This window comes from Salvia splendens, chromosome 6 (assembly GCF_004379255.2).
Source record: "Salvia splendens isolate huo1 chromosome 6, SspV2, whole genome shotgun sequence".
NCBI lineage: Eukaryota > Viridiplantae > Streptophyta > Magnoliopsida > Lamiales > Lamiaceae > Salvia > Salvia splendens.
The window spans coordinates 6,512,815-6,528,405 of record NC_056037.1 but is presented as its reverse complement, the minus strand read 5'-3'; the positions used below and the strand labels follow the sequence as shown (position 1 = coordinate 6,528,405).

The following is a 15,591-nucleotide window of genomic DNA, read 5'->3' as shown; positions in this document are numbered from 1 at the left end:
ATTAAATTATATAATTGTTATTAGTGATGTGGATAGGTAGTGTGAAGGCTATTTGATGGCTATTTGATGTCCAGTTGATGTGGCAAGCTGATGTGGCAGGAGAATTGTAGTGCTGATGATGTGGCAGTGTGAAGGCTATTTGACGGCTATTTGACGTCCGCCAGCATTGGAGATGCTCTTAAAATTGGGCTTTAGTTTTATTACCTGAAGCTGAAACCTAACTTAAAATTGGGCTTCCAAAAAAAAAGTCGAACCCACTTATAAATGGGTAGGGATTGCTGTTCCTGAAACGCGGCAAATATACAATTTCTGATTTTTACAGCTTTTTAAATTGGTATCGTATTGAAAAATATGTAACTCGAGTTTTCCACATTTTTTTCTTTTATTTATTATTAATGGTATAATTATTTTTGTATGATATGTGTTTATTTTTGGAGTATTTTTTATTTAAATACAATAAAATACAAATATATTTTTGTAAACTACAATCATAATATTGAATATATATGTATGTTTTTTTGTGTTTAATGTTTATATTTATATCTTTTTTCAGTTTTTGTTTAATAGTATTTTATTTTATTTTCAACAACTCTTTTTAACTGTGAGTATTTAAAATTAGTTGATTACTCTTTTGAAAATATTATACTGAGCTCCTATAATAATGAGAAAAAGTAAAATTAATACTCATACTTATATAAAGTACTTCCCTCTGTTTTTACATAGTTGAAGCAAAACTTTTTGGCACGAAGTTTAAAAAATAGATGTTAAGTGTATTAAATAAATAGATAAAAAAGTAAGAGAGGAAAAAAATAGAGAGAATAAATTAAGATAGAGTAAAATAACTAAGAGAAAAAAGTTACTCAATTATAAGGAAACTTCTTAAATGTAAAAATGACTAGAAAGTAAAAAAAAATAGCATCTCCCGTCATTTCCTCTCCTGCGTTTCGTTCTGTATTTACTGCATTTCAAGAATAGCATGGCTGCGTTTCGTTCTTTGTTTGCTGCATATATAGAAAGGGGAAAATTAGTTGCTGAGATTTGGAATTTCAATGTCGATAGCTCTAAGAATTAAACTTGGTTCCACAGGAGCTCGTCTCCTACGGAGCCTCGCCGCCGCACGGTCTTTCTCCGATCAACCTCACGAACCAATTGCCGACCGCCCCCTCAGAAATCAATCTCGGCCCCGTAAGGCGGAAACCGATGCTGATTTTCTCGAAAAATTCAAGCTTGGACTGGACAGCGATAGCAGCATCAAAGAAAACCCTAGCAAGAACGAGGCAGTCGATAGAGGTAGCGACAGCGAGGATGCGAATGAGATATTCAAGAAGATGAAGGAGACGGGGCTGATCCCTAACGCGGTGGCTATGCTGGATGGGCTGTGCAAAGACGGGCTGGTCCCAGAAGCGATGAAGCTCTTCGGGTTAATGCGCGAGAAGGGGGCCATTCCGGAGGTGGTGGTGTACACTGCTGTGGTGGAGGGGTTCTGCAAGGCGCAGAAGCTGGATGATGCGGTGAGGATTTTCAAGAAAATGGAAAGCAATGGAATTGTTCCCAACGCCTTCAGTTACCAGGTTTTGATTAAAGGGCTGTGCTTGGGCGGTGGGAAGAGAGTGGAGGAGGCTTATGAGTTTAGTATTGCGATGTTGGAGGCTGGTCATTCCCCCAATTTGGCTACTTTTACGGGATTGATTGATGCGTGTTGCAGGGAGAAGGGTTTGGAAGAGACTCGGAATGTTGTGAAGGGAATGAGGCTAAAGGGCTTCTTCGTGGAGGAGAAAGCGGTTAAGGAGTATTTGGGTAAGAAAGGCCCCTTCTTGCCCATGGTGTGGGAGGCAATCTTGGGGAAGAAGGCCTCCAAGAAGTTTCCTTTTTGAGGCTTAAGCATTTCTGTTTACTTTCTTCATCTTTGTTTGATGTCAGCCTTTACTCTGTTTTCTCCCTCTTGTTTATTGGTCTGAATATCAATATATAGGATGCTTATTTTTCTTCTTGTTCTTTATTTGGTGTCAGCTTTTGCTCTTCTTGCTTCTGGTTTAGTGGGGATAGGTCAATTGTTTGTTTCACTCTATGTATGAACCCTTAAACAAGAATGCGCCATGTTCTTGCTCTAGAATGAAAATTGTTGTTTCAGTTGCAAACTTTGTTTACAATTGTTTTGGACCAGGGAATTGCTTCAGACCCAGCTATGGTGGTACTGTCAAAACTCAAAACCATAGCTAGTTTAAGCTGACAAAATCATACTACTAATTTCTTAGATGCATTATTTCTTCTGAACAAGTGCTTTTTTTTATTTCAAGGTACTATTCAACTTCTTTCCTTCATGGCACAGTTATCCTACCTGTAGATAAACAACTAAACAAAGCACATGAAGAAGTAATGATCAAATTCCTAAAACATAATAGTATATCTTATTACTATCAAGTGAAATTTCGAAGTTCAAAGGGGTTTCCTGTAATCAGAAATTCTGCAAACACTATTGAATCATTAATTGTTCCACGTAAAATGAAGTTCTTAAGAAGCAGCTCTGCTTCTCTCAGCCTTACAAAGGTGAAGTCAGTGATCCTGCACTGGGATCAGTATGAAGTCTCAAATGTTTCTGGATCCTTCAGCATCATTGTTGCAAGGGACTGGTAGTTGATTTGCTTAGGAAATTGATAGGTCTGTGGTCTGTGGGTGTAGAGCTAGTGATCATACATCTATAGTTTGTGCAAGAGCTCTGGTTGATGCATTCAATCCTCCACTATCATTATTCATGTGATGAGTATGCGAAATAAAAGTTGTGCATCAGAATGTATGATCTTTGTTACTCGGAAGACAAACTAGGATAACAGAGACCTCGATTGAGTGAGTTGGTTGTGGAGTCTGGTGATGTATAAACGCATGCTGGTGGAAGAATAATGAGCAACCATAAGCATATATTTTAGTTGGATAGATAACAGTTTAAAAGGGATGCTTGCCAATGCCATCTGTTTGCAGTAATCGTTCCATTGTTGTTCGTCCAACCCATAGTTAAAGAATTCAGTAGTGTCCGCTCCCGGGTTTATCCACATCTTTTCTCCAAAATCATCTATGTTTATTCTTCTGATCTCACACATGTAAGCACAGCAAGCAATGGATCACATATATGTGCCATCAACCGGAAAATGAATAATGCGATTAGCAAAGAAATTATACTTGTTTGAGTAAAGCATAACCCCTAATTTGCGGACAAAATCACATTGGCTGAACTCAGTTTTTGTAGCAGGTACGCGTCCACATTCGACAGCTCTAGGAACTGGAATAGGAAAAGGGATTGTGATTGGAATAGGAATACTGAAGCATGGTGATGGGCTGAGCAAAGCTGCTATATCAATTCCATCTGTGGCATGTCCCAGCACTTTATCATAGTATGTCTCTAACCAACACCGGAAGTATGTCTCCTTGTTTGGATGTATCTGCCTCTTCAACAGCAAAATGGGGCAAAGGATTTTGGTCTGAATAAATGGGAGTTGGAGTTGGAGTTGGAGTTGGAGTGGGAGTGTTCCAATTCTCAAGAAATTCTGCATACACGTCTCTCTCTTCTTCATCTGCGTCCATTTCTTGTTAAACTATTTCCTCTCCTTGGTTGAAGATGGAAACAAGTACACATATCACAAGCAGACACACACACTTTGCCATTTCCGAGAAACTAGATAAGAATAACCATTTTCCAAAAATTAGTACAATTGCTCTTTCTCTACAAACTTTCCGTGCTTGTACAGTTGTACTTGCATCCAGACTTCTAATATCATGTAAATTACATCTCTTAACTAATCATATACATAAAAGGCTAATAAGAATACAATTTTGTTGGTCACAAGTTCAATGGCAATCAAGTCTTCATTGAAAAGATTTAAGATCTTGTTAATGATTCAAGCTCCCTTACAACCTTGTGCTAGAAAAATTATAGTAGTAGTACATTTTTAAAAACCATATGTAAATGTAAAGCATGATAAATGTGAAAAAAGAATAACAATAATGTGGTTTGACTAGGTTAATGAATTTACTGTGTACATAAAACATGAGAGGAGAGGGTAATGCTATGTAGCCTATAAACAACATTAATCTCTATAGATTCAAAAACCGAAGCATCAGCTTATCTGTTGAATGCTTCTAACTGAACCTCACCCGCTTCTTTCTCTTTTGCCGGCTCGCTTTGGTTGAGAAGGTCTCGAGACTCTTCTTCACCATTACCCAAAACCCAAGTGCTCCTTCCAGGCAATCTGTCTCGTCTTCTACCCATATCACGATACTCCAAATATATTACCAGCAAAGCACCTAGTAAGAACCAAACTATCAGAGCCCAGCTCAGGCCGTTAGCATTTTCATCACCATATCTCTCTCCCAAATGTTTCATCCCACTGATAAGAGCAGCAACTCCAACAAGTATACCACACCTCCCAATGATAACGTGAGTGTATTCCCAGATGAGCCTACGTGAAGCCTTAGCCGTCTCGTCCCCAGCATCAGGTTTCTTAGGTCTAAAGTAGGCATTTAATGGCTGCGCTACAGCCAACAATATTGCCAGCATTCCAAACTTGACATGCGTGGACTGGAGAGTGAGACCACGGAGTTCAGCAACTGCAAACAGAAACCCAAGGAAAATAATAGCTAATCCCGAATATTGCATGTAAACATGTATCTTAAACCAACTGTCATCCTTCACATGCTTCAGGTATCTAGCAGCCAGAATGCCACCGGGAAGCAAAATGCCCCATGCAAGAAACATCATAAACCCATGTACAGCTAAGACAGGTCGCAAGTCCTCCTCTGCTTCTGCAGAACCATGCATCAGCAGCACACTAATTGGCCTCTTGCTTGTTATAAAATGCATGTTTCTCACGCTCAAGTGGTCATCAGACCATTGAGCACCCATGGCCCAAATCACCTTCAGAGGAGTCGAGGGGTCAATGATATTGTTGCATTCATGCCTTGCCTTCCGATCACAAGATGGATTGAGGGGACGTGTGAACTCCAGTGTGATGATGCCATTTTCAGATTTGCATCTCACATATGTCAAATTTTCCTTTGTTGGATGGGCACTTGAAGCATCATTTCCATCAATAAAATATGTGTTCACCCTTCCTTTACCACTGTCATCAATCCAACCCACATAAGCATAGCTGTTGGCCATCTCGCGACCAAACCCAATTGCTAGATAACCACTTTTTTTCTCCCCCCTAGCTGCAATAGATATTGAGCTGTCAGCTAGCGTCCAGAAAAGCATAACCTGCTGATCATCCAAGGAGACACTGTTGTTATACATGTCTGGCAAACCTCCATCAACCACTTGAACTTTCCAGCCCATCTTTGGTACATAAAGAGAGTGATAGTAAACAAGATCTGGGGTGTTTCTGTCAGGTGACCAGGTCAACTTTGTAGGACTGGCCTGTACACCTTCAGCTTCTGGACCCCCAAAATATATTGTCTCTGATGTGTTTCTCAAAGTTGCATTCCCACCAATAGGATCAGATGTAACATACAGTGCCACATCATGTCCAGCCTGTATCGAGAACTTCACCGGCACACCCCTCTCCACCCTCAAGAGAGGAGATTCCTTCTTGTTGATATAAAGAGCTTTAGAAGGATTTGGGGGATTCGGGTAATGCAATGCCGGGCCAGTTGTCACAACAAGCGGCTCCTTTTTATCTGCAATGACAAGATCTTGATCCTCCTTATCTTCAGCCTCCAATGGTCCTAAACAGTCATTTACCTGCTCAGAAAGGTTCAGCTTCAAGTGACCATAGCTCCCACCGTGATTTTGAGGAAGATAGAAAGGGCGTAAACTATCAGGAGGCTTAATCAGCCCTACTGCCCATATCACATTCATCTCTGCCCTGGGGTCAATTTTTTGATCATACATGATATCATTAGATTGCAAAGGTCTGCTATATCTGATGAATGAAACACCATCCTTCCTGTGCCCATAAATCATCTTTGTATTATTCACCACCACAGCTGGATCAGTAGGCTTATACAAAGTATCTGGGCAAACACCCTGCGCATTCCCATCCTCATCGATCATGCACTCGCTATACTTAGTTATATAATAATCGTGAGCAAACGGCAAGCCACCCTCCCCAAACGCCGTGATGGCCACATCCCCGCCCACCATAAGTGAACCAGAAGCACTCTCGTTGGCCCACCCGAACCCCATGTAATCCTCAGCTCCAACGGCAGCCTCCAAACCGATCTCAACCGCATTCTCCGCCTCCTTGAGACTCCACCTAATCCTATAGCTATCAGAAAGCACTTTGCAGTTATCAAAGACAGTAGGCTGCTCCTTAGCATTTCCAGAACCATTCAACAAGACATGCCCAAAATCAGAAGCAGTGGGAACATCCCAAACCGCAACAAGCTTCATTTGATCCCAAGTGACATTCTTCCGCAGACGAACGGTGAAGGTGTCATTTTTATAGGTCTGATTGAGGATTGAATCGGAAACGGGGAAACCATTTGTGAGATTTTGAAAATCATCGCCCATGGCGCCCCACCAGAGGACGTTGGCGCCGGCGAGCATGTCAAATTGGGAGACGCGAAAGGAGCAACCATTGATGATGGAGAAGATACCACGGAGCTGGTGCTGCTCCAAGGTGAAGTGGGAGGTGAAGTTGAGAAGGGAGGTGTTGGTGGTGGGGCAGTCCAAACTCGGATCGGAATAGGAGAAACCAATCAAAAACATAAAAATGAAAAATAGCCCCAATTGGACGAGTGAGGTTGGGGCCATGGGAGAGATCGGATCTGGTTTTATGGATTGATCCGATACGCAGATTTGTATGTGTATAATTGGATTTGGATGTAAACAAGCATAAATGCAGGGACAACATACATATATGTTAGTATCGAGAGATTCTCATCACACAGAGGGAGAGATTGATACAAACCTGTAGCGGAGTTAGAGAGAGGAGAGTTGGGATCTAGCGGAGGGAAGACGAAGAAGACGAGAAGCAGCTAAACATTGATAAAAGGGTTTTTACTTGGATTACAAATTTATCAACCTTGACGAGTCTCCGTAATTTAGGTCAAGGCAAAGATTTAATTTCTAAACTAACTTCCTCCTTTCATTTGATTTTTTCCCTTTTCGGTTTGTTTGAATGGACTCTGTTTGATTGCGCAAATTAATGGGTTGGTTTAATTTTATACTAACAATTTATTTAATTATTTTATTTGACATATATCAATTAAAACGCTACTAAATTCTTTTTATAAATTATAATTTATTAAATTATCAAATTTTGGATAAGAACCAGATATTTCGTTATACGAAAAAATGAACTCCACATAGGTATAAAATTGAAGGGAAAAGATAAGAATATTTGAATTAGCAAAAATTATATCGTTAAACGTTGTGTGATAGAATGTACTTATCACAATTAGATTAGATGAAACATTTTTGTATAGAATGTACTTATCACAATTAGATTAGATGAAACATTTTTGTATCAACAATTGTGAAATTTTTTATATGAATTGTATAATCACCTCATTTTGGGCAATCTAAGTTGATCCCTCAAATGCGAGTATGGGTGAGATCGAATCAAATGTCATGTACGCATAAAATAAACACTATCAAATGCTTGATTGCATAATTTCTCATAATAAAATATTTTGTACCAATTCTATTAATATTTTTTTTATAATAATGGTTATGATTGTTGGTTGAATCAAAATAATTAGGGGTAACTATACAACTATACAACTTATGCAAAATGTTTCCTTTTATTTCATATTGATTCATAAGTTTGAAATTTACATAAACTAGTAACAAAAAGTTTCATTCGTATTTTATTTTAGTATAAAATGTTTCAGCATTGTTACATGTTGGTATAAAAAGCTTTATCGTTATTTTATATTAATACAGAAAATTTCATCTTTATTTCATGTTTTTGTACATTATATAGACAAAGAGTTAACGATAAATAAAATTTTTGTATGATTGATGCAAACTTAAACATGTTAGTACTACTATAAAATAAATGTAAAACATTGTTCTATACATGTCAAACATTTTCAAATGCTCGATTGAAGAATTCATTACAATTAAATACTATCTTGTATACATTAAATGAATTTTTTCACAATAATAGTTAAAATTGTTGCTTAAATAAAAAAATTACCACGAGAGCCCGACGTGTTGGACGGGCCTATTAGAAAGCCCATATTGAAATAGAGGCTCTATTGTTGGGTTACGGTTTACTGTTACTAAGCTTAGATCTGTGAAGACAAACGTAGCAGATCTCTCTCTCTCTCTATCTCTCTCCCCGGTGAATTGGTGATCGGAAAAGATGGAGCCCGACGCCAGCATCGAAACCAGCAGCATGATCCGCGTGGCGGTCATCCCCATCTCCGACGTCACCCCTCTCCTCTTCCGCGACTACGCCGCCATGCTCATCCGCCACCACACCGTCTCCCTCAGCTCCATCAGCTCCTTCTACACCGAGCACCAGAAATCCCCCTTCGCCCACCAGCCCTGGGAATCCGGCAGCCTCCGATTCAAGTTCATTCTCGGCGGATCGCCGCCTTCTCCCTGGGAGGATTTCCAGTCCAACCGCAAGATCCTCGCCGTCATCGGCATTTGCCACTGCCCCTCCGCCCCCGATCTCCGCTCTGTCGCCGATCAATTCACCGCCGCTAGTAAAACCTATTCCTCCTCACTCGTCCAGCGATGCTTCGCCTTCTGCCCCGTGGACTCGCAGGTCAGTTACCCCTCACTTCGTCAATTTGCGCGATTTCAACCCTAAATTACTTAATCATGACATGACGCTATTGCTGCAGCTTGAAGACGAGAGTGTTAAGGGGAGTAATTTGATATTGTTTCCACCTGCTGATAGGCAAACTCAGGAATTCCACCTGCAAACCATGGTCCAGGATATTGCAGCTTCTTTGTTGATGGAATTTGAGAAATGGGTTCTCCAGGCTGAATCTGGTGGGACCGTTTTTAAGACACCTCTAGACTCTCAAGCCAGTCTCAGCTCAGAGGAGGTTTAAACTTTAGGTGTTCCAATTATTTTTTTAATTATCTTTCGTTTATGACTACTGCTGCAATTTTTCCCCTTTTCACGCAGCACAACTTCGCCTCTCTCATTCGAAAAATCCACAGGTGATTAAGGCAAAGAAAAGGAGGCTTGGTCGTGCACAGAAAACAATAGGCGATTACTGTCTGCTGGCTGGATCACCAGTTGATGCCAATGCTCATTATTCTACTTCTCTGGAACTTACCAGATTAACTGCAGATTTTTTCTGGTATGCTGGGGCCATGGAAGGCAGCGTCTGTGCGTTGCTGGTAAGCTTTCAAGTTATTTGATAAAAAAACCTGGATTCAAGTTTAATATGGTACATGTTTTTTTTTCTTTTGTGTTGTTTCTATCTCCTTGTATAATATGTGCAGCTCTTGTGATAGTTCAGTTTCTTTTACCACATTATGATTTGGTCCTTTGGTTCGTTCATTGTACTACTCTCATTTTGGTGCGTTAATTTAGCAGGTACTGTAACAATCTTGTTAGTGCATTGTTGGATGATGCAATTCAGACTGTTGGACTTTCAATTTATGTAAAATGTCATCTTGTTCATAATGTTAATGGCCAAAAGTGTAGTTTATTATAAGCTTCATTATCATAACACCGGTCAATATCCCTTTATTATACTTTTTTTTGGGTATAGCTACAAATGAAAACATATAACATAGTAAATTCCATTTGGCCTTCTGGTTTTTAATATTTTTCACCGAACCTTGTGATTGTGAAATATTTACCTTGAACTTATGATTGGCCCCTTCCTGTTGTGGCGAAAACATGACTTTTTCTCCTTACTTTACACTGTTAGATGGATCGCATGGGCCACAAGGACCCAGTTTTAGAGGATGAGGTTAAGTATCGCTACAACAGTGTCATTTTGCACTACAGAAAATCATTTATACAAGACAATGCTCAAAGGTATTTTTGCTCCAATGTAATTCCTTTTAAATGTTATACTGCTGATTTTGCAAATATTACCAGGAACAATAGTGTAATTCCTTTAAATGTCTATAAACTAATTGAACCATGTTCTCCAAAACTGTTTCATTAGCTAAAGATTTACCTAAGCATCCCTAGTTGCATAGCGCTGATCACAGAGAAGTTACCCTGTCCATAAAACTGAATTACATATTTCATTGATCATAAACTGATATGGCATGCTTAATTGTATTTGATGGTGAACCCAGTCACTGGATTCAACATTTTCAGTAGTTCATATGCAAATTGATGGTGAATTATCACTAGTCTTCTAAGTTTCGCTTGGCCTTTATCTTTGAATAGGGTTTCACCCTTAAGCTTTGAACTCGAAGCCACATTGAAGTTAGCAAGATTCCTCTGCAGGTACTCCATTATATTTATTCTTTGTTGCAATTGATGAAGGACTTTAACCTTAGTTGAGATGTTGCAAATATTTTCTTTTAATAAAATGATTTCTTTCCCCATGTCTGTATCTTCATAAGGCGGGAACTTGCTAGTGATGTCGTGGAGTTGTTGACAGCAACTGCTGATGGAGCGACATCTTTGATTGATGCCAGCGACAAACTAGTAGTATATGTTGAAATAGCAAGGCTCTTCGGTGAACTTGGTTATCACCGAAAAGCTGCTTTTTTCTCAAGGCAGGTGGCTCAGTTGTACTTGCAACAGGATAACAAATTTGCTGCTATCAGTGCAATGCAAGTCTTGGCAATGACAACCAAAGCTTATCGTGTCCAAAGTCGAGCATCTATTGGACCTTCTAATGTGAGTACTTTTAACTATCCAGCATACCATATTATAAGCATTTCTAGACTTGCCTCTTGGCATATGTATCATCCATGTTGTTAAGCATGAAAATTGCAACGAGAACTTCATTTAGACTCTTGCCAACTCATACCTATTCCAACAGTATATGTGAACCAATTTCTTCTTTGGATGGACACTTTCTTAGTGTTGTAATATATACAAAACTAATTCGTAGTGCCAAATTGTCAAACGAACAAATAGTTTATTACTAGATCTTTTTACATCATTTTTAGATTGTTTTACTTCATTTTTGAATTAATGAAGTAAAATGGTCTTAAAATGAACTCCATATAAAATGAACTAAAAATGAAGAGTTCGACGGTTCGTTGCTAGAAATTAGTTCGACATTGATTATAATCCTTATGTATATCTAAATGTGACATAGAATGTATTTCATGTGATAGTGTTAATGAGACATGTTAGTTATGTTATAATCAGATACTAGGTATGGAGAAGCACAGGAAAGCATCTTTGATGCATATGATACATGATTAAATCTTTGGCCATTTGTGTCCTCCTCACGGGGGTAGAACTGCTGTTCATTGTTACAGAATCGATCCTTATGTTGAACTGATAGTTGTGCTTCTTAAGAGAGAGTCATCATATGACAATATGACACAGACTTTAAGAATCAGTCACAGACTCACAGGTCATGTCTATTTCAAATTTGAAGGGGATTCTCTAAATGTCATTCTTTATTTTGTTGAAAGGACGCTGGGCAAACCCATGCTGATGGAGGAAAAGTGCATCACCACTCAATAGTCTCCTTGTTTGAGTCGCAGTGGAGCACACTGCAGATGGTCGTCCTTAGAGAAATTCTTCTTTCTGCTGTTCGTGCAGGGGATCCTCTTGCTGCTTGGAGTGCAGCTGCACGTCTGCTTAGGTCTTACTATCCTCTAATTACTCCTGCTGGGCAAAATGGTCTGTTCGGTGCACTTGTGAATTCAGCTGAGAGGCTTCCTTTAGGAACTCGCTGCAGTGATCCAGCTTTACCTTTTGTCAGGTAGCTTACATGAGTGTTCCGTCTTCCTGGTTCTGGTGTAAATGTGTAATATATATCCACTGCCAAGCTTCTAAAACTGGATGTTTCTTAATGAACTTGTTCTTATGTGGACACACATAAGGATGAGATCTCGGCACCTTTATGTTACCCTGAAAGTGAAAAGTATGCCATATGAGATAATGACCCTTTACAAATATATGACAAAGATACACCTAGTATTCCTCCTCTTCACATCCTTCTGTATATAATGACCATATTCATGGGCATGTACTTTTCCATTTTTATGCATCATCCTATGTTTCTCGTCCTGTTAGCTCTCGTCATTGTGGAGTAGTCTCTTCTAACTTTAAACATTTTTAGGTTACATTCATTTCCTTTGCATTCATCACAAATGGACATCGTTAAACGCAATCCTGCTAGAGAAGATTGGTGGGCAGGCGCTGCTCCATCAGGACCATTCATTTATACACCGTTCAGCAAAGGAGAGCCAAATAATAGCAATAAGCAGGAGCTAACCTGGGTGGTCGGTGAACCGGTCCAAGTGCTGGTAGAATTAGCGAATCCGTGTGGCTTTGAAGTTATGGTTGAAAGTATATATCTATCAGTGCATTCTGGAAACCTTGATGCCTTTCCTGTAAGTGTGAGTCTTCCTCCCAATTCCTCAAAGGTGATCACTTTATCTGGGATTCCGACCAACGAAGGCCTGGTTTCAATTCCTGGATGCATAGTTCACTGTTTTGGAGTCATTACTGAACATTTTTTCAAGGAGGTTGATGGTTTAATTATTGGGGCAACTCAAGGTCTCGTGCTTTCTGACCCTTTCCGGAGCTGTGGGGCAGCTAAGTTTAAAAATGTACTTCTACCTAGTATTACAGTGGTACCTTCATTGCCATTGTTAGTTTCTCATATCGCAGGTGGGGATGGATCTGTCATGCTATATGAAGGTGAGATACGCGATGTATGGATCAGTTTGGCAAATGCTGGTACTGTTCCTGTTGAGCAGGCCCACATTTCACTATCAGGAAAGAACCAGGACTCTGTCGTAACAGTTGCTTCCGAAACCCTGAGGTCAGCCCTCCCCTTGAAACCTGGTGCAGAGGTTACAATACGTGTAACATTGAAAGCCTGGCAACTTAGCAAGACAGATTCTGATGCTGCTGCCAGCAAGGGTATGCCTGGATCCTCAGTAAGACAAGCTAAAGATGGAAGCAGTCCACTGCTGTTGATCCACTATGCAGGTACATACTATTTCTTTAAGGATATATAGTTGCCATTGCTATAATGTCTCATATTATGGTGTTGCTTCATAATTGCTGTTGGCAGTATATCCTACGTCTTGATGTTTTCATTACTACTTCTAATGTGACCACCGTAGAGTGTGCTGATGTCAAGGGAAACAAGAACTTATGCTTAGCACGTGGTTGTGGATTCATAAATTTTTTATTTTTGGTTTGTTATGTGTGATACATTTTATTTTCATTATTTAGGTCCATTGACAACTCCTGGAGAACCAGAAACAGTGTCTGCTCCACCTCCTGGAAGACGTCTTGTCATCCCCCTAAATATCTGTGTTTTGCAGGGCTTGTCTTTCGTAAAAGCGCGCTTGCTTTCAATGGAAATTCCAGCCCGCATTGGTGAAGCATGCTCCACGCAAGCACAATTAGAAAGGGGTAATACTGAGCAAGTCAATGGTTCTGAAAGACATGCTGATAGGCTAGTGAAGATTGATCCCAATAGGGGAAGTTGGGGTTTGCGCTTACTTGAGTTGGAGCTGTATAATCCGACTGATGTAGTTTTTGAAACCAGTGTTTCAGTTGACATGGAGAATACTAGCAACCAAGAAAACCTGTCTGATAATATTTCTGCTGAACATGGTGAACCAAAAACAAGGATCGACAGGGATTATACTGCTAGAGTGTTAATACCACTTGAAAATTTCAAATTACCTGTTCTCGATGGCTCCATCCTTGGAAACTCTTTTCAAAATAATGGGACTTCTGGCAGTAGAAATAATAGTTTCTCTGAAAAGAATATTAAGGCGGAGTTGAATGCTTCGATTAAGAATTTGATTTCGAAAATTAAAGTCAGGTGGCAATCTGGGCGCAACAGCTCAGGAGAACTAGATATCAAGGATGCAATACAGGCTGCCCTCCAGGCATCTGTTATGGATGTGCTACTGCCAGACCCACTTACATTTGGGTTTAGGCTGGCTAAAGCAAGTTCAGGCGATATAAATGTTGATCGTGAGGTAAAGTCTTGCGTATCTGGTGATTCTATCATTGCACATGAGATGACTGCAATGGAGGTGTTGGTGCGGAACAATACTAAGGAAGCTATTAGGATAAATCTTAGCATTGCATGCAAAGATGTGGCTGGTGAGAACTGTATGGAGGGCGACAAGGCAACGGTGCTTTGGGAAGGTACATAAAGTCTCATTTCTCCAAGTTGTACTATTTCAGTGACCATGTAATGTTTGTTGACATAATGTTTTGTCAGGTGTTTTGAGTGGTATCAGCATGGAGGTTCCTCCTCTTGAAGAAGTGAAGCATGCATTCTCCCTCTATTTCCTGATTCCAGGGGAGTACACGATGCTGGCTGCAGCCATGATCTATGATGCTAATGAAGTTCTTAGAGCTCGGGCGAGAAGTGATGCATTAGATGAGCCAATCTTTTGTCGTGGACCGCCGTATCACGTGCGAGTGAGTGGCACTAGATGAGTTTGTTTGTTATGCTGTATGTTTCATTTAAAAAAGTGAAAGGAAGTCGTGTTGATTTGACTGCATCACATTGCTTGAATTCTGCATCTTTGGTGGAAATTGATGTGTTTCTGTAACTAGTTACCCTCTTGTTGTGGAACTTGTTTTTGGAGTAATCAATTACTAGTATTTTATTTGTGATAAAAAACAAAGGAATGCGATTTGGAGGTAATTTTGTCCTTTGAGCTATTAGTTTTAGCATAACCTTAAATTCAGTCACAATTCATTTATTCATTTGCTGCATTAACATTTCACCCAAAACCCATTAATTACCCAACCATTCCTACTTTCACTAGGAGGATTTTTGCATTTTAAGTAATTTTTTAAAACCAAAATACCCTTAGCTTGTAAGAGATATCACTTGCACTTTTTAATTATGTTATTTTCATGAGAGAGAACCATTACTTTGCCTACACTTGGTTCATTCATTTACGTTGTATTCCCACAAGAGAAGTCGTCAAAGTATGTAGAAATTAATTTCTCGTCATATACTTGAAGGGAAATGAATGAACCAAGTGACGATTCTCCCTCTCGTGACAAAAAAGACATAAATAACCATTATAGCTTGGAGGGTATTTTGGTAAAAAAATGTAAAAGTCCTTCAAATGATATCATATCAGTGTCCATTGACGTATGATGATATTTTAAAGTATAGCGACCACGTCTGATATTATTGCATAGTTTAGAGACTAAATTTGTAGCTCGCTCAATTGGAAAAGTATAAAAATGCCCTTTGGGTTAAAAAAAGAGAAGAAAAAAAGTCATAAAATAATTGAAAAGGACTTCCAACGATGTTACATCAAAGGTTAGACCCGTCTGAAGATATTTTTAAAGAATGAGAACCACATTTGATATTACTGCATAGTTCAGAGACTAAATATGTACTCCACAGTTCTTTCTTTTTAAATTTTTTCTCCAATAAATAACTCAAAATATAATGATTACTTGATTAAAATTCTTAAAGTGTACATAATATAAATTCTTAAGAAATTTAATGTGAATATAGTAGATATTCATA

The 15,591-nt window shown here is 39.3% G+C and overlaps 3 protein-coding genes across 3 annotated transcripts; 2 read left to right on the top strand and 1 right to left on the bottom strand.

Annotated features, from left to right (window-relative positions):
* Window positions 1-909: 909 nt before the first annotated feature.
* On the top strand, window positions 910-2,138 carry LOC121810029 (pentatricopeptide repeat-containing protein At4g38150-like). The gene has a single exon (XM_042210908.1). It carries the CDS (start codon window positions 1,050-1,052, stop codon window positions 1,872-1,874), a length of 825 nt encoding a protein of 274 aa, XP_042066842.1. The 5' UTR covers window positions 910-1,049; the 3' UTR covers window positions 1,875-2,138.
* A 1,837-nt stretch (window positions 2,139-3,975) lies between these two features.
* On the bottom strand, window positions 3,976-7,025 carry LOC121809567 (cytochrome b561, DM13 and DOMON domain-containing protein At5g54830-like). Its single transcript, XM_042210273.1, has one exon. It carries the CDS (start codon window positions 6,743-6,745, stop codon window positions 4,115-4,117), a length of 2,631 nt encoding a protein of 876 aa, XP_042066207.1. The 5' UTR covers window positions 6,746-7,025; the 3' UTR covers window positions 3,976-4,114.
* Window positions 7,026-8,215: 1,190 nt separating this feature from the next.
* LOC121808295 (trafficking protein particle complex II-specific subunit 120 homolog) lies at window positions 8,216-14,653 on the top strand. Its single transcript, XM_042208703.1, has 10 exons — window positions 8,216-8,714; window positions 8,794-9,000; window positions 9,119-9,301; window positions 9,841-9,950; window positions 10,314-10,373; window positions 10,493-10,772; window positions 11,525-11,817; window positions 12,178-13,055; window positions 13,305-14,237; window positions 14,314-14,653. The coding sequence occupies exons 1-10, from the start codon at window positions 8,304-8,306 to the stop codon at window positions 14,532-14,534; spliced, it is 3,576 nt and encodes a 1,191-aa protein (XP_042064637.1). The 5' UTR covers window positions 8,216-8,303; the 3' UTR covers window positions 14,535-14,653.
* The last annotated feature ends 938 nt before the right edge of the window (window positions 14,654-15,591 follow it).